Below are 15,918 nucleotides of genomic sequence, written 5' to 3'. Positions count from 1 at the left end.
AGTTTAGAGAGGCTAAACTCTAAGGACCTTCCTGATGGGAGATCCCTTGGCTCTTTGATGTTAGGACAATTCTTGGTATCTCAGAGTCATGCTTCCACAGAGGCCAAGAGGAACCCCCAGGAGATGGCAGGATGCCCCTTCTGGCTGGCAGGAACCCCATGTCAGCACACTGGGGGCTCCCCAAGCCTCTGAGCTGACATCCGGGCATCGTGTCTACACGAGATGGGGGCTGCCCCCGGGTGCGGGATGAGGTCTTTCCCCCAACGTGCTTTCAGCTTCTGGTGTATTGGGTCATCTGGCTGTCTGGGGCAAGTCTCGGCGCTCTCTTCAGAATTATTATGATGGTGGTTAATACTCAGCTGAGGGGTTTCCTTGGGAGCTGGGTGAGGGGGCTTCCCCATGCCCCACCGAGAAGCCCAAGTGTATTTGGAGAGCCATAGGATGTCGTGTAAGATATTGGGGACCATGTCTTTCCAGCAGCCACTCTCCCCCGGGGTTGGGGAGGCGAGGGGATTTCTTCACAAATGTGCTTGGGTTTCAGTGCCATCATTAGGAAATGGTCACCTCGGGCCTTCAGGTCTCCTTTTGGGCCCTCAGACTCCTGGTCGGTGCTGAGCTGTGGGGTCATAGGAGCCCCGAGACGTCCAGGAACCACAGCCGGCAGCCCAGTTCACACTGAGCTGCAGGGGGAACAGGTGTAAGGGACTAGGTGGGAGCCTGTGACAGGCAAGGTGAGCGCACCCTCTTCCCTGAAGACTTCCAAGAAGAACGCAACCTGGAAGCATTCAGGGAAGGAGGGAAGGAGGCTGGAATTCGGATACAGTTCCCCACCCCCACACCACCCCTAGCAAATTGACACACCTAGACAAGGAGCATCAGTGAGAGACAACTGGCCGTCACCTGCCTCCTGATGGAAGAACATTCCAACACTGACCAAACCGTCTTGCCAAAAAATTTGGAGCCCAAAATCTCATTGAGACTCTAGATCCAACTACCAACTTATAAGAAAAACAGAGAAGAAACATGTTTAATGACGCCAGGAAGATGAAGTCAGTACCATCCAGGCTTGGGAAACCCTACAGGACAAACCGCCCAGCTTCCTCAACAAAATCAATTGAAAAAAAAAAGAGAGAGCGAGCGAGAAAGGAGGAAAAGATGTGAAAGAGGAGGCTGTAGATTATAAGAGACTTAACCAATCGGAGCATGTGGGCTTATTTGGATCCTGAATCAAACTCATTAAAAAAAAACTGATATTAATGACATGATTAAAATTTGAACAGTGACTGATATTTGATGACATGACTTTTTCGAGTTGTGATAATGGTATCGTGGTGATGCTGTCAAAAATCTTGCCCTTATTCTGACACATCCACAGATTCGCTGGGGTGAGGTCTGGGGGCTGCGGGTGGGAGGCACTGAAGCAGCCTTGGCCCCGGGTAGATACGCTTGTAACAGGGCGTGTAGGGTTTATCGCGCTCTGCTGTTTCTGTGTGTGCTCGAACTTTCCTGTAGTAACACACAATGCTTTAAAAAGAATAACTCAAAGGGGTGTCTGGGTGGCTTAGTCAGTTAAGTGTCTGACTCTTGATTTTGGCTCAGGTTGGGATCTCAGGGTCGAGAGATCGAGCCCTGAGTTGGGCTCTGTGCTCAGTGAGGAGTCTGCTTGGGATTCTCTCTCTCCCTGTCCCCAGCCTCCTCAACTTATGTACGCACGCTCTCTAATAAATAAAATCTTTAAATAAAATAGACTAAATCAGGGTCTCATCTACAGGGGATGACTGGTTTGGATGATGGTCGTGGAAAATGGAATCATGACAGCAGGGCCCCCTTCTAAACACAGAGCAGCAACAACCAAAAAGACCAGCACTCACTGGACAACAGTGAGCCCGGCCCTGTGCTAAGCTTCATCCATGTGTGACCCTACTCTTCATAGCGCCCCTGTGACGCAGGCGCTATTGCTATCCTCACTTATAGCGGAGGAAATGGAGGTTCAGAGAGCTTAAGAAACCTGCCTAAAGTCACACAGCTAGGAGGTGGTTTGTAGAATCCAGGCCTGAGTTTTTGCCCCAATACCTGTATCCTTTCTACCCTATCACCTGCCCCGCCACTTAAAAAAATGAAAAAAATCACGATGACTTTCCTGATATAAAAATGAAAACTACAGAAATGAGAAAGTAACACACTGCTCCTCGTTTTGTTTTCAAGAAACTAGGATATATGTCAAAACAGAGCTTCAGACTAAAGCTCCGGTGCGGGGAGGGGGGTTGTCTTTCCATGGGGGTGGGGGGGAGAGGGGAGCTCAGGGCAGTTGGTAGGACCAGGGCTGGGTTTGAAGGAGGAAGGAGAAATTTTCAGGTTTTGTGTGCAAGTCCTGCTTCTCCCCATTGTGGTTCACCCGCCCCCACTCCTGAGGCTGTCCTGTCTCCTTTAAGCAAAGCAAGTGGCCTCTGATGCCACAGGGGAAACCTGAGGCTGCCCAGCATTCTGGGGCCCCTGGTGTTGCCACCCAAGGCTGAGCTGCCAGCCTCTGCCTAAATCCCAACCTCAGAAGCAAGCCTGGAACCCGAGGGACAAAGCCCTTTCTTTCTTTGCTCACTTTACTTTTTCACTGGTAAGCTTAAGGCACTTCTGTCTTACAAAAAAATGGCTAAGATAGTGGTCACCCAGAGGGCTACTATGTCCAGTGCCCTCAAGAGCTTACCCCTCCCCCCCCGCCAGTTTCATCCAGCCCAGAGCAGCTCCCTCCACCACCCGTGGGGCTGGTGGCAGTCCCCCGGAAAGGTGACTCAACATACAGCCTCACAGGCAGCTTTGTCCAGATATCCGATTCCTTTTTACCAAAGGTGTTAATTTTTAAGCTCAGAATAAATGTGGAGGTTTACCCAACACGCATACAACAACGTTTACAGCAGCACGACTCGTCATAGCCCAAACTGGAAGCCGTGCAAATGGTACCCGCAGCGGAATGGTCAGCGCGCGGCCAGAGTCCCTGGGGGAGCCAGGAAGAGGACCCGGCTCCAGCCCCGCGTGACAATACGGGTGAATCTCACAATACAGAGTTGGGCAAAAGACAGAGAAGACTCAGGGCATGACTTTGCATAAAATCCAAAACAGAGGACGGCCATCTGTGCTGTGAGAAGACAGGACAGTGGCAGCACTTAGAGGGGGGACTAGGGCAGGGCAGGAAGGGGAGTTCTGGGGTGCCGGTGAGACTCTGCTCAACGATCAAGGTGCCCGCTGCACACTTGTGTTCACTCAGAGGAAAAGTCATCTAGGTGTGCCCTAATGACCTCGGTTTTTTTATTTGTTTTTTTAAGAGACTTTTTAAAAGGATTTTATTTATTTATTGGTCAGAAGAGAGAGCATGCGTGCACAAGCAGGGGGAGCATCAGAGGGAGAAGCAGGCTTCCCGCTGAGCAGGGAGCCCGATGCGGGGCTCCATCCCAGGGCCCTGGGATCATGACCTGAGCCAAAGGTAGTTGCTTAACCAATTAAGCCACCCAGGTGTACCTAATGATCTGTTTTTATAGAACACCTCAATAAACATTTCGGAAATACACGCAGATTCAAAAGAAAATTCATTTTTTTCTAGTAATGCTGTTTGGGGACATGCCGAGTGTGACATGGTTCCACCAGGAGAAGGTATCAAGTCGACAATGACCGATTTCAGAAGGATGTGCCCAAGCCGTGGGTAATGCTCTGGCCCCTCTACCCGAGTCTCAGGATCTTACCTATGTCTTCCTTGAGGTCGATTTCGGCTGTGGTTGGGTGGACAATGCCCTCCACTCTCATGGAGCCAATATGGCTGATGTCACTCTGGGTCAGGGACAGCTGCGTCAGGAAGGGAAGATGGGAGAGTGTGGGAAAGATCAAATCCAGTTAAAATCTTCACATTTCACCTCCCGTCTGTTACTTCTCGTAATTGTTTATACCGAATGTCCGCAGAAAGGGCCGGGGCATAGTGACTGTCAAGGTTGCCAGGTGTCTGGCCTTTGGTGGGCTCTTTGCAGCTCAGCGGATTTAGTTTTCACTATGACGGCGGCAGCATGCAACAAATCTGCCTCCTGTTCTAGGAGCAGGAATGGGCCCTCGCCTCGTCTTCTCTTCCCTAGAGCTATGCCTCCGTCTCACAGTCCTGGGGGCCTTGGTGTGCGGTGATACACAGTCTGAGCGGCTCCTAGGAGGGAAGCCCGGGCTGGCTCTCCCCCTCCCCGCTCAGCATCCCACATTCTCCCCAGAGCAGCCTGGACCTCTGGGGGCAGGGACATGCGGCCGAGGGACCTCACTCAAGAAAAGTGATGGGCTCCAGGACCCTGACCTGCCTTCATCGGGCCACCTTGCCTTTGGGGGACCACATTCTTGGGGCTACACTTGTGAAATGCTGTCCTAGGTGTGCACAGCCCAGTGGAAAGCAAGGCATTTTCCACTGTTTCCCCTGTGAGCACGACAGTCACGTTCCCCTAGGTAAGGGACAGAGAACTAATCGTCGCGCAGCCATAGCCAGCCCCTGCAGGGGACCTCAATGCCGCCTCTTTGCTTCACTGTGCTCATCAGTGAAAAATGAGGAACCCGCCCCAGGTACACTCTTCTCGAACACGCTCTTCCCATCTGCTGCAGTCGCGGTGGATCCTTTCACCAGGCTGCAAACATTCAGCTCCCGGAGACGTGATTCACTGACTGTTTTCCCTGTGTGTGTCTTACTTCAGCCCCGTTTGACATGGTAGATAAATGGTCTAGTCCGTAAACTTTATGCTAGTGGGAATGAATTATTTGCATGTCTGTCTTGGCTGCCGCAGACTGTTCAAACGCATAGCCCTGTTTGTTTTCTTTCTGCAGTCTAGAAAGGCAAGCAGACTGAATTATTGGCAAATAATTCATTTCTAGCACCGGGGATGTTCAGGAAACATCTATTTCTATTTTCTTTTTCTGATAAATCACATTGAACCACGTCCGGCTGGACTCCCAGAGCTGTTTGAGAGAGTTAGCTGAGGATGTTTTGGGCAGGCCCAGGAATGAGGGGGGCGTGGGGAGTTCCCGGCAATGGTGCCATTCTTTTGCCTGACCTGGAAGCTTCTCTATCTTTGTCTGACCGATGGCACCATGAACACTTCTCAGTGCTAAAGAGCATGTTGATTCTCACAATACAGACCTTGTCAAAGCCCTTTAGTCAAAACGTAAATAATTCAAGACCAAAGTGAGAGTCCTTTTGGGGGAGCAGGGATGAAGGAAGCATCATTGCTTGTGGCAAACAGGAGGTCATAAAAATGCAATAGTGTTTTTACTACAGCACATCACAACAGTCTTTATTACCTTCTGCCCTAGAACAAGGCTCTTAGAAGACAGAATGGTGAATCCATCCCCTGGCCCATCTTCGGAGGTGGAATTTGAAGTTCCTTCTTTATCGCTGTCCTTTGGTTTGGACTGTTGGTAGAAATCAGAAGGACAGATGGGAACTAATCCAGAAAATGTCCCAAGAGGCGTTATTAAGTTCTTCCCGTGGTTATGACCACCTTGGATGTGAAAGGAAGCAGTTAGGTGTTCCGTTCTGCTGTTTGGTGGAGGGAAGCAAGGACAGTGATACGAGGGAAAGAAAAGGGTACCGCCCCAAAGAAAGAATGTTAAAGAAGTTCATAGGTACCTGTATTCCCCACTCAAATCTGGACACAAGTATGTTATTCTTGTCCTCTGCAATGCCTACAGCTTATGATGGCAAGCCTCAGAACCAAGCGGGGTCATTCCTAGCCCACTGCTCAACCTCCCAGGATTTCCCTGGGGCACGGAGGCAGTGGAGTGAACCCTTACAAACCTTTTGTGTTATCACAGAGGTCTGTGGAATGGAAGTGTGGCGACCCTGCAGCAGCGTTGCCCCGTAGAACTTTCAGTGATCACAGAAGTGTTTTACGCCTATTGAGCACTTGAAATGCGGGTGATGTAACCAAGGAACTGGATTTTTAATCTGATTTAGTTTTAATGAATTCCAATTCAGAGAGCACATGTGGCTAGTGGTTCTGGTACTAGGCGGCATATGAGAGTCTTACTCTGTAAATGGCATCTCCCAGCTGTGGCTACCTAGCACATCTCACTGGCTAGACCCAGGGGACTGTCTGTGGCAGACACACAGTCTGTAGGAGACAGAGGTGTTTTTGTGCACGATGAGGAGCTCTGAAGAGAAATGATGAACTCCAGGCTATCATCTCTCACTTAAGATTCAGACGGGGCCAGTGGAAGCATCTGGCAACGTGAAGACCACCCGTGCTTTGGCTTTGGAAACCTCTAGTAGACCCTGCTTGGTGGTTTAAGCTCTTGTCCCAGAGGCCCTTGCCATTTTCTCCCTGCGGGGAGAGTCCTCTGCCCATCAGCTTCGCTGGCTACACCTTCATCTTCTTTTTTTTTTTTTTTTTAAAGATTTTATTTATTTATTTGACAGAGAGAGATCACAAGTAGGCAGAGAGGCAGGCAGAGAGAGAGGAGAAAGCAGGCTCCCTGCGGAGCAGAGAGCCCGATGCGGGGCTCAATCCCAGGACCCTGAGATCATGACCTGAGCCGAAGGCAGCAGCTTAATCCACTGAGCCACCCAGGCGCCCCTACACCCTCATCTTCTAACTGTTCCAGCTTCTCCAGTTCTCTGAGAGTCCCTGGCTGACACAGCAACCCGGGCTCACCTTTTTGGACGTCCGTGGTTTGGCTGCCTTGGATTTCTTGCCTCCCTTCTTGCCCGATGCCGCCTTCCTTCCCCTTTTCTCCGGGGGAGGGGAGAGGATAGTTTCTGACTTGCCTTTGGTCCCTCGCTTTTTGGCCAGAAGTTCGGGGTGAATTCTGGGCAGGACACCTCCACTGGCGATGGTCACTCCTTTTAGCAGCTAGAAAGAGAAATGTGTGAACTCAGGCAGCAAAGAGCTTGCTGGTTCTGGATTTAATACTGTTCTAACTGATGGCAAAACAAGTGTTAACATCTGGCCTTTGCTTTCCCAGAGACACTGTGTGATTAGTGGTTTCACTGGCTTTCCTGTTTCACCGGCAGAGCGTGTCTCTGTAGGTATCCAGGCATCCCCTGATCTCATACAGAAAGCAAAACAAGGAAGGCACGAGGAAAGGGTGGAGGGGTTGCAGCCAGCAATGTTGCCCGGGTGTGGAATTCTAGACATAAAGGAGGATAACGAGCTTTGCAGGTGGAGAGCTTTGCTTGACAAAACTGGGTTCAAAGGTCCATGGTAGGGCTAGACCCAGCTAACAACAGATCAGTGGTCTCACGTTCTGGGGATCATGCATTCCATCTGTAAAGTAGGCTGGACTGTGCGCCTCTCCGTTAATGTTTACTTTGCACGTAACTGACATGTGCTGCTGCATTAGCACAGTCTGCACACCCAAAACAGTTCAGGGACTCCAAGGGTGGTCTGCAGCCAGGACTAGCCCACGGACAGGCAGTTACTGTCCAGGGCAAGAGAAATACAGGAATGGCAAGGAAGAGCCCAGAAACTTTTAAAGCAAGCTGACAAATGTACGGTGTATCTACTGGATCAAATAGCAAAGAATTGTGACTTGTGGTTTGTATGTTTTTGTTTTTTTAAAAATGCTTCTGGCAATTAGTTTTTATTGTATTTTTGGAAATTATCAGTCCATGATGGATTGGAATATAAGAGCTGATTCTTGACCACACACAGTTTGAGAAGAAAACGATTAGAATAAAAATTCTTACACCAGCCACCATCCATCTCACATTTCCCGGGGGAGGCATTCACAACACTTGGTAATTAATTCTATGCTAAGAAGAAGATTCTCCTGCCCTCATCAGAATAAATCAACAAAATTCAGGTGAAGAAACCATGAATAGCATCTCTGCACTGTACCTTCCCCAGCCACACACAGAGCTTGCTTCTAGAGAGGAAAAGAAGGTCTGGCAAGACCCAGAGTAGGTAACGGGTTTATTCCAGAAGCAGTCTTCTCTTTGAATGACTGAGCTAGCAGAAATGGTTCTTCTTTTACACAATCTGAATTTTTTTTTTTTTGTATTAATATGCTTGGGAACTGTAGCAGGAATGATAACGTAGCCAACAGGGTCCACGAGCCGTTGTGTGTTTGGCAACTATGTCTTGTCGTGATGTGATGTTTCAGACAAGACGTACCTGGTTGAGTTCCTCATCATTGGCCACCGCTAGCAGGATGTGTCTTGGTGCTATCCGGGCCTTCTTGTTGTCCCTCGCGGCATTCCCAGCCAGTTCTAGAATTTCCGCTGAAATCACAATGGAGAGTTAATAGGCAATCACAGAATGGCGTCTGAGATTTCTAGAGCTTTTCTTTGGAAATGGTCTTTAAATGTAATCACATTGATGCATTTGTGAGTTTTAATGTCAGGGCCTGGAAAGAAATCCAGAAAGCTGGAAAGAACTCGGGTTATAGGGGCGCCTGGGTGGCTCAGTGGGTTAAAGCCTCTGCCTTTGGCTCAGGTCATGATCCCAGGGTCCTGGGATTGAGCCCCACATGGGGTTCTCTGCTCAGCAGGGAGCCTGCTTCCCCCTGCCCCCCGCCTGCCTCTGCCTACTTGTGATCTCTGTCTGTCAAATAAATAAATAAAATCTTTAATAAAAAAAAAGAACTCAGGTTATAGACAAGGACGATGTTTTAGCAAGTCCTGCTCTATGATCCCATGGCAGTCTTCCAGCGGCCTTCGACATTAATTCTCCCTCATTTTCCTTAGCATCTGGACCGCTGACTTTTTGTTGAGCCCACCATCACAAGAGAAAAAAGTATTTCCCAACCTGCCTTGTTGATAACTGTGGTCATGTGACTAGATTCTGGCCAATGAGAGGGAGGCGTCCTCCTGTGCGGTACTTCTGGGAAGTGTCCATCAATGGCGGGACTGTGCTCTCCTTCCCTTTCTGCTGCCAGACTGGGGACGTGATGGCTGGAATTTGGCCCAGAGGAAGAACAAAACAGAAGGAACTGGAGTCTCTTGTGATGGTGGAAGCTCCTGACTGGCCTGTCCTTACTCCTGGACTGTCTTTCTTAGCTTCTTTTGTATGAGAGAGAAGTACCCTCTCCCGTTTAAGCCACAGTCAGCAGGAGTTAATGCTGACCCATATGGAGCCCTAACACAGGACTGGAGTCTCTTCTAGTCTCAGGAGAGCAGGGCCATCTCTGAAGAGGATAGTGATGTAGGCAGAGTCTATCTTTGGTGCCTACTGGGACATCTTCCAGAATCTCCTATTCCTCTTCACTTGATGCCCCAGGTCCCTCCTGTCCTAAAGGAAAGTGGATGGGAAGAGCTGACTTGTACTGTGGGAGGAGGAAATGCTTAACCCGGAAAGTGAATTCTGAATGTGGGATACCTACAAGGCTTGGAAGGAAGGTATTTGGGGTTTGGGGGGTTTCCACATATCCCTTTACATTTGGTAAAGGATCTGACTTTACCAAACATGTCATTTGATAAGCATAAAAGGGCTGATAAAGAAGAATTTTCCTACAATTCTCTTACATGTCATCAAAATTTTTAGTCAAAATTAAAAAAAAATCTGTAGAGTTGGATCATAACATCCATATGCTTTCCCCCTTTCCTCTCTTTCTTTCTTCCTCAATTTCAGACGGATGTTCTGCTAATCAAATTTGTCCACCTTCAAAAGTATTAGTGAAGCTTTAAGGAAAAATTCCTTCGCTTAGAACGCTAGAGGCATGTGCCAATGCGTTGTCTCACTGATACTGTGGTGGCAAAGTGTGTGTGTATGTGTGCGTGTTGGGAGAATTTGCTGGTACAATGGCATAAATACTAAGCTCTAAAATTAACAGGCAATTCTGTGTGAGTCTTTACAATCAACCTAATTTCAAATAAATAGCACATGAAATTGCCATCACTCATAAAAATCTATGGCAATAAAAAAAAAAACTGCCTAAGTATGCCATATTAACTAAGCAAATGTGATTAACAAAAAATTAGAATAAAATACGCATTAGAGTTAAATATTTATGTAGAATTTCCATAATGAAAAGTTATAAATCACTGCAAATTCATTCTCACAAGATCTTTTCCAGGTTATTAAGCAATGAATATCGTGTTTACCCACAATCCATTTATACAGTGGCCGTGTTCTCGGAATCAAAGACTGGGGGACGGTAGTTTGAGAAGTATGACCACGCTTGTTGGGACAATGGGATAGAGTATTTGAAATTCATGCCCTATTAGGTCATCTGGTTGGCTAGTTCAAGCTGCTGACCAGCCCCATTTTCCCTTGAAAGAAGGGTATCCATCACAAAGAACTGTAGTTATAAAGCTTTTGCAAATAGGCTGGCTTTTTTGACTCTAGGTTAAAATGTACAGCTCGCCATTTGAGTTGCCTGCACCTGCTCATCTTGGGGGTTCCACCCCTGGGGGGAAGGAGGACTCCTCTCAGCCCTTTTTCTAGATTGGGTGGGGGAGGTCAAGGAGCCCCCCACTTTTAAACTTCTGAGCCACTGAATTTAATTCAGGATCTGGGACTACCACTTTCCTGCCTGTGTCTCCAGCACTTGAGGAAGACGTTAAGCACCCTGCCATGTTCTACAAATTAGCTGTCAGCATGAGAGGCAGGGTAAATGGGAAGCCCGACAGACTTGGAGGCTTCAGGAAGCCCCTGAGGTCGGGCTATTTTCAGCTTGACAGACAGGATGCAGACACATTGGATTCACAGACCGACAGCCTGCCGGAATCCAGGGCAGCACAGCCCGGCCAGCATGCCACTGGACTCCCGGACTAGCCCTTTCTAAAATCAGACAGAGGAGAGAAAAACCTCAATTCTGTACTCGAGCACAAAAACAGGTAGACTTGTGCTGTAGAAAGAGAAAAACTTTTTTTTTTCTTTTTTAAAATATTTTATTTATTTATTTGACAGAGAGAGAGGTCACAAGTAGTCAGAGAGGCAGGCAGAGAGAGAGGGAGAAACAGGCTCCTCACTGAGCAGAGAGCCCGATGCGGGGCTTGATCCCAGGACCCTGAGATCATGACCTGAGCCGAAGGCAGAGGCTTAAACCACTGAGCCACCCAGGTGCCCCAAGAGAAAAATTTCTTAACAACACACAGCTGAAAATCTAGACCAAGGACTTCTCTGTCGGATAGGTGGTCTGATTGTTCCTTGGGACAAGGACTTCATGGTTTAAATGTCTGAAATAACGTTATTATTAATATTTTCCAAGTGTTATTATGATCTATATATTCACATGAACTATAAATGTTTATTACATTCTTGAGTGATTTTATGGATTTTGAGAACATAAGTATCTTTTTATTGGCAGTCAGTAGGAAAAATGGATTTCTATAGCACAAATTTGTTTCGCTGAAAATTTTGTGGGAAGATTATTATTCTGTGAAGCGGTGGAGACTTCCTTGGAAGTCTATAGACTTCTATATTCTCGGAAGTCACACTTCCAGCAATAGGAACCATCTGGAATACGGCTTAGAATCTGGTCGTAAAAAAAAAAAAAAAATGATTTCTGTAGCCAAAAGGGATTTTGGAAATCTCATCATGCACATAATCTTGCAAGAGTTGGGTCCTCTCGTTTTGTCCATAGTCTGAACCAGCATTGGCTACCTGAGCCCATGGGAGCCCGGAAATAATGAGTAACTGCAGGGCTGGGACAGAAGGCATGGCATGGCCATGCCTTCAAGACTGTCTCCTTCCTCAGCCCCTTCCTTCCTGCCCATTTGCCCATGAGGTGATGATGTCCCCAGGGGTCTATCTGGGCCCTCTGGTCTGCCCAGACCATGCAGTCTTCCAGGGAAACCCCATCCATTCACAGCTCTAGCTTCTCTGTGCCACCAGCTCCGCACCTCCAGTCCTGATGGGATGTCCCCTGGACAGCCTCCCCTGGCTGTTCCACAGGTAATCGAACTTACCACATCCCCAAATCCAAATCATTTCCTTGGGGGTGGCAGTTCTAACTCCATACAGTTCCTCCCAGAGACCTGCAAGTCCTTCCTTCCAACTCCCCTTCTCACCTCCTCCTGGCCTCACAAGTCACACACCTTTGCCCCTCTTCTCCATTCCTGCTGCCTGAGGACCTGAATTCAGGCCCTCTTCTCTTTGAGCCCAGAGAGTGGTCATGGCTGCCCAAATGGTTTCCTTGTCCCCATTTTTGTCTTCCTCCAGATCCATGCCAACACTACCACTGCTGGCCCATAGGCACCTTTGTACAAATTCGAGGTCCCTTCTGCCAGACACATTGCTGCCCTGATTTTGTCAGAACAACACCCTTTACTGCCATCTGCTGGCAATCCTCGTAACAAATATACAAATCTTCGAGGTCTGTGATTGCAATGATATTCCCACACATGAGTGGAATGTGTGTCCTTGCACAGTGTACAACCTGTACAACCACACATGTGGCCCTGGATGCCAAAGTGATCTTTTCAAAACATAAATGTAACAAATGAAAATCATTAGATAAAGAAATGCTTGTTGTTAAATGGAGAGACCCAACCGTCTGGAAATGATGTAAATGATGGGTTTCTATGTGACACAGGGACTTAAGGTACCTGGAAATTCAAGTTCTTTTATTTTATTTTTTTAATATTTTATTTATTTATTTAACAGAGAGAGAGAGATCACAAGTAGGCAGAGAGGCAGGCAAAGAGAGAGGGGGAAGCAGGCTCCCCGCTGAGCAGAGAACCTGATTCGGGACTTGATCCCAGGACCCTGGGATCGCGACCTGAGCCGAAGGCAGAGGCTTTAACCCACTGAGCCACCCAGGCGCCCCAAGTGAAGTTCTTTTAAAGGTCTATATGTCCTGGAGAAGCAACATGGGGGGTTAGGGGGATAGGAGAAGAATAAATGAAACAAGATGGGATTGGGAGGGAGACAAACCATAAATGACTCTTAATCTCACAAAACAAACTGGGGGTTGCTGGGGGGAGGTGGGGTTGGGAGAGGGGGAGGGGGTTATGGACATTGGGGAGGGTATGTGCTATCGTGAGTGCTGTGAAGTGTGTAAACTTGGCGATTCACAGACCTGTACCCCTGGGGATAAAAATACATTATATGTTTATATAAAAACAAAAATTTGGAAGGGGAGGCGAACCATAAGAGACTATGGACTCTGAAAAACAACCTGAGGGTTTTGAAGGGTCAGGGGTGGGAGGCTGGGGGAACAGGTGGTGGGTAATAGGGAGGGCACGTTTTGCATGGAGCACTGGGTGTTGTGCAAAAACAATGAATACTGTTACGCTGAAAAAAATAAATAAAATGGAAAAAAAGGTCTATATGTTCTATCAATTAAAAATATATTATAGAACATTTCCTCACTACAAAAATTATTTAAATTATTCATTTTCAACAACTTACATGTATCTTTTTATAGATATTTATTTTATATCTATTATATCTATATATATCTATTATAGATATTTATAGATAGTTATTTATCTATTGTTGGTAAATGCAAAACTATTTTCCAGGATTGGGGGCGTGCTTTTCAGTCCGTCTTCCCTCACTTCTATTGGAGATGTGAGCTGGACCAACATTTACAGACGACACACAAATATGAATGTGATGTCCATCCTGGGAGGCTTGAGAATGTCTCAGGTGGAAGGAACACTCTAGATGAGCGGTTCAGCATGCCTCTGCCACCAGACTGTGCAACCCCTTCCCCCTTTCTTGGGACTAGAAACACTGCATGGCTCTAACATCCTGGTGATGTATGAACCAGGGCCCAACTGGGCAGCCAGTCCGGAGAAACTGGGCAAGGCAGACTGCTTTCTCTTGGCCATGCACTGTGGGTATGAAGAGCACGGTCTGCTGTTGAGATCAGGGCAGGAGAGAAGAGCTGAATGGTGAGACTTACAGGCTCTTACGAGGTTCAGTAAGGAGAGACAGCAAAGGTGATGATGCTCTGTGGGTAGGACGGTGTTGCCCAGAGGCTGATGTGCTCGTATGGGGACACTGTAGTGTGCTCATCTGTACCCAGCTGTCCCTCTGCTTCTGGGAACCAGAGGGGAGACCTACCCACTTCGACCAGAGCCTCCAGCCAGCTTCGGAGGCCCCATGGGCCCTACTTCCCTGATGGGCCCCCTTGTCTCCAGCATATGCAGCTTCTCTCCCTCTGCCTGGGAGGCTAGATCATTGTCGGTGTCAGGATATTCTTTCCTGCTTTGTCGAACACTGACCATATAATTCTGGGTTCATTTCTGGGTTTTCTTTTCAAATTAGCTTTTTCTAATTTTTAAGATTTTATTTATTTATTTGACAGACAGATCACAAGTAGGCAGAGAGGCAGGCAGAGAGAGAGGAGGAAGCAGGCTCCCCGCTGAGCAAAGAGCCCGAGGCGGGGCTCCATCCCAGGACCCCGAGATCACGACCTGAGCCGAAGGCAGAGGCTTTAACCCATTGAGCCACCTCCACTCCACTGATCTACATGTCTATTTTCCTGCCAGTACCATGCTGTTTGGATGACTACAGTTTTGCAGTTTTATAACTTGAAGTCTGGAATTGTGATGCCTCCATTTTTTTCTTTTTAAGATTGCTTTGGCCATTCAGGGTCTTTCTGTGGTTCCATACACATTTTAGGGTTGTTGGTTCCAGTTTCGTGAAAAATGCGGTTGGAATTTTGATAGGGCTTGCGTTAAATCTATAGATTCCTTTGGGTAGTGTGGACATTTCAACAATACTTGTTCTTCCAATCTATTTCTTTTTGTCACCTTCAATTTCTTTCATCAATGTCTTATAGTTCTCAGAATACAGGTCCTTCTCCTCCTTGGTTAAGTTTATTCCTAGGTAATTTATTATTTTTGGTGCAATTGTAAATGGGGTTGTTTCCTTAATTTCTCTTTCTGCTGCTTCATTATTAATGTGTAGAAATGCAACAGATTTCTGTACATTGATTTTATATGCTGCGACCTTCCTGAATTCATTTATCAGTTCTAGTAGCTTTTTGTGGCGTCTTTAGGGTTTGCTATGTAAATATCATGTTCTCTGCAAATAGTGCAGATAGTTTTACTTCTGACCAATTTGGATGCCCTTTATTTCTTTTTATTGTCTGATTGCTGTATGTAGGACTTCCACTACTATGTTGAATAAAAATGGTGAGTGGACATCCTTGTCTTGTTCCTGATCATAGAGGAAAACCTCTCAGTTTCACCCCATTGAAAATGACATTTGCTGTGGATTTTTCATATAAGGCTTTTATTATAGTGAGGTATGTTCCTTCTAAATGGACTTCTTCGAGGGTTTTTATCATGAATGGATGTTATACTTTATCAGATGCTTCTTATGCATCTATTGAGAGGGTCCTATATCCTTTCTCTTACTGACGCAATGTATCACGTTGCTTGATTTGTAAATATGGAACCACCCTTGCATCCTGGGAATAAATCCCACTGATCATGGCGAATACTTTTCTTATGTATTGTTGAATACAGTTTGCTAGTATTTTGTTGAGAATTTTTGCATCTATGTTCACCAGAGATATTGGCCTGTAGTTCTCTCTCTCTCTCTCTCTCTTTTCTTGTTTGTGGTATCTTTATTTGGTTTTGGTGTCAGGGAAATGATGGCCTCATAGAATGCATTCTTCTTTCCTCTTATATTTTCTGGAATAGTTCGAGAAGAATAGGTATTAACCCTTCCTTATGTGTTGGGTAGAATTTGCCTGTGAAGCTGTCTGGTCCTGGTCTTTTGTTTGCTGGGAGTGTTTTCATTACTGCTTCGCTTACGCTGTTCAAACTTTCTACTTCTTCTTGCTTCAGTGTTGGAATGTTATAAGTTCCTCGAAATTTATCCATTTCTTTTAGGTTGTCCGAGTTGTTGGCACATAGTTTTTCGTAATGTTCTCTTATAACACTTTGTATTTCTGTGGCGTTGGTTGTTTTTCCCTCTCGTTTGTGATTGTTTGAGCCATCTCTCTCTCTTTTTAAATGAGTCTGGCTAGACGTTTATCAATTTTGTTGATCTTTTCAAAGAATCA

The 15,918-nt window shown here is 46.7% G+C and overlaps 1 protein-coding gene across 1 annotated transcript in view; it reads right to left on the bottom strand.

Moving 5' to 3' along the window:
* LOC123955299 (core histone macro-H2A.2) overlaps positions 1-15,918 on the bottom strand; it is a 45,136-nt gene that overhangs the window by 4,392 nt on the left and 24,826 nt on the right. The window contains exons 3-6 of the mRNA XM_046027188.1: positions 8,124-8,230; positions 6,663-6,860; positions 5,311-5,421; positions 3,732-3,831 (exon numbers count right to left, since the gene is read on the bottom strand). Of these exons, the coding sequence (XP_045883144.1) occupies positions 3,732-3,831; positions 5,311-5,421; positions 6,663-6,860; positions 8,124-8,230 (516 nt within the window). The remainder of the gene's footprint in view (positions 1-3,731; positions 3,832-5,310; positions 5,422-6,662; positions 6,861-8,123; positions 8,231-15,918) is intronic.

The sequence above is a fragment of the Meles meles genome, chromosome 13 (genome assembly GCF_922984935.1).
Source record: "Meles meles chromosome 13, mMelMel3.1 paternal haplotype, whole genome shotgun sequence".
NCBI classification, from domain to species: domain Eukaryota; kingdom Metazoa; phylum Chordata; class Mammalia; order Carnivora; family Mustelidae; genus Meles; species Meles meles.
Note: the sequence above shows the minus strand (reverse complement) of the source record. Positions and strands in the feature narration are given on the sequence as shown.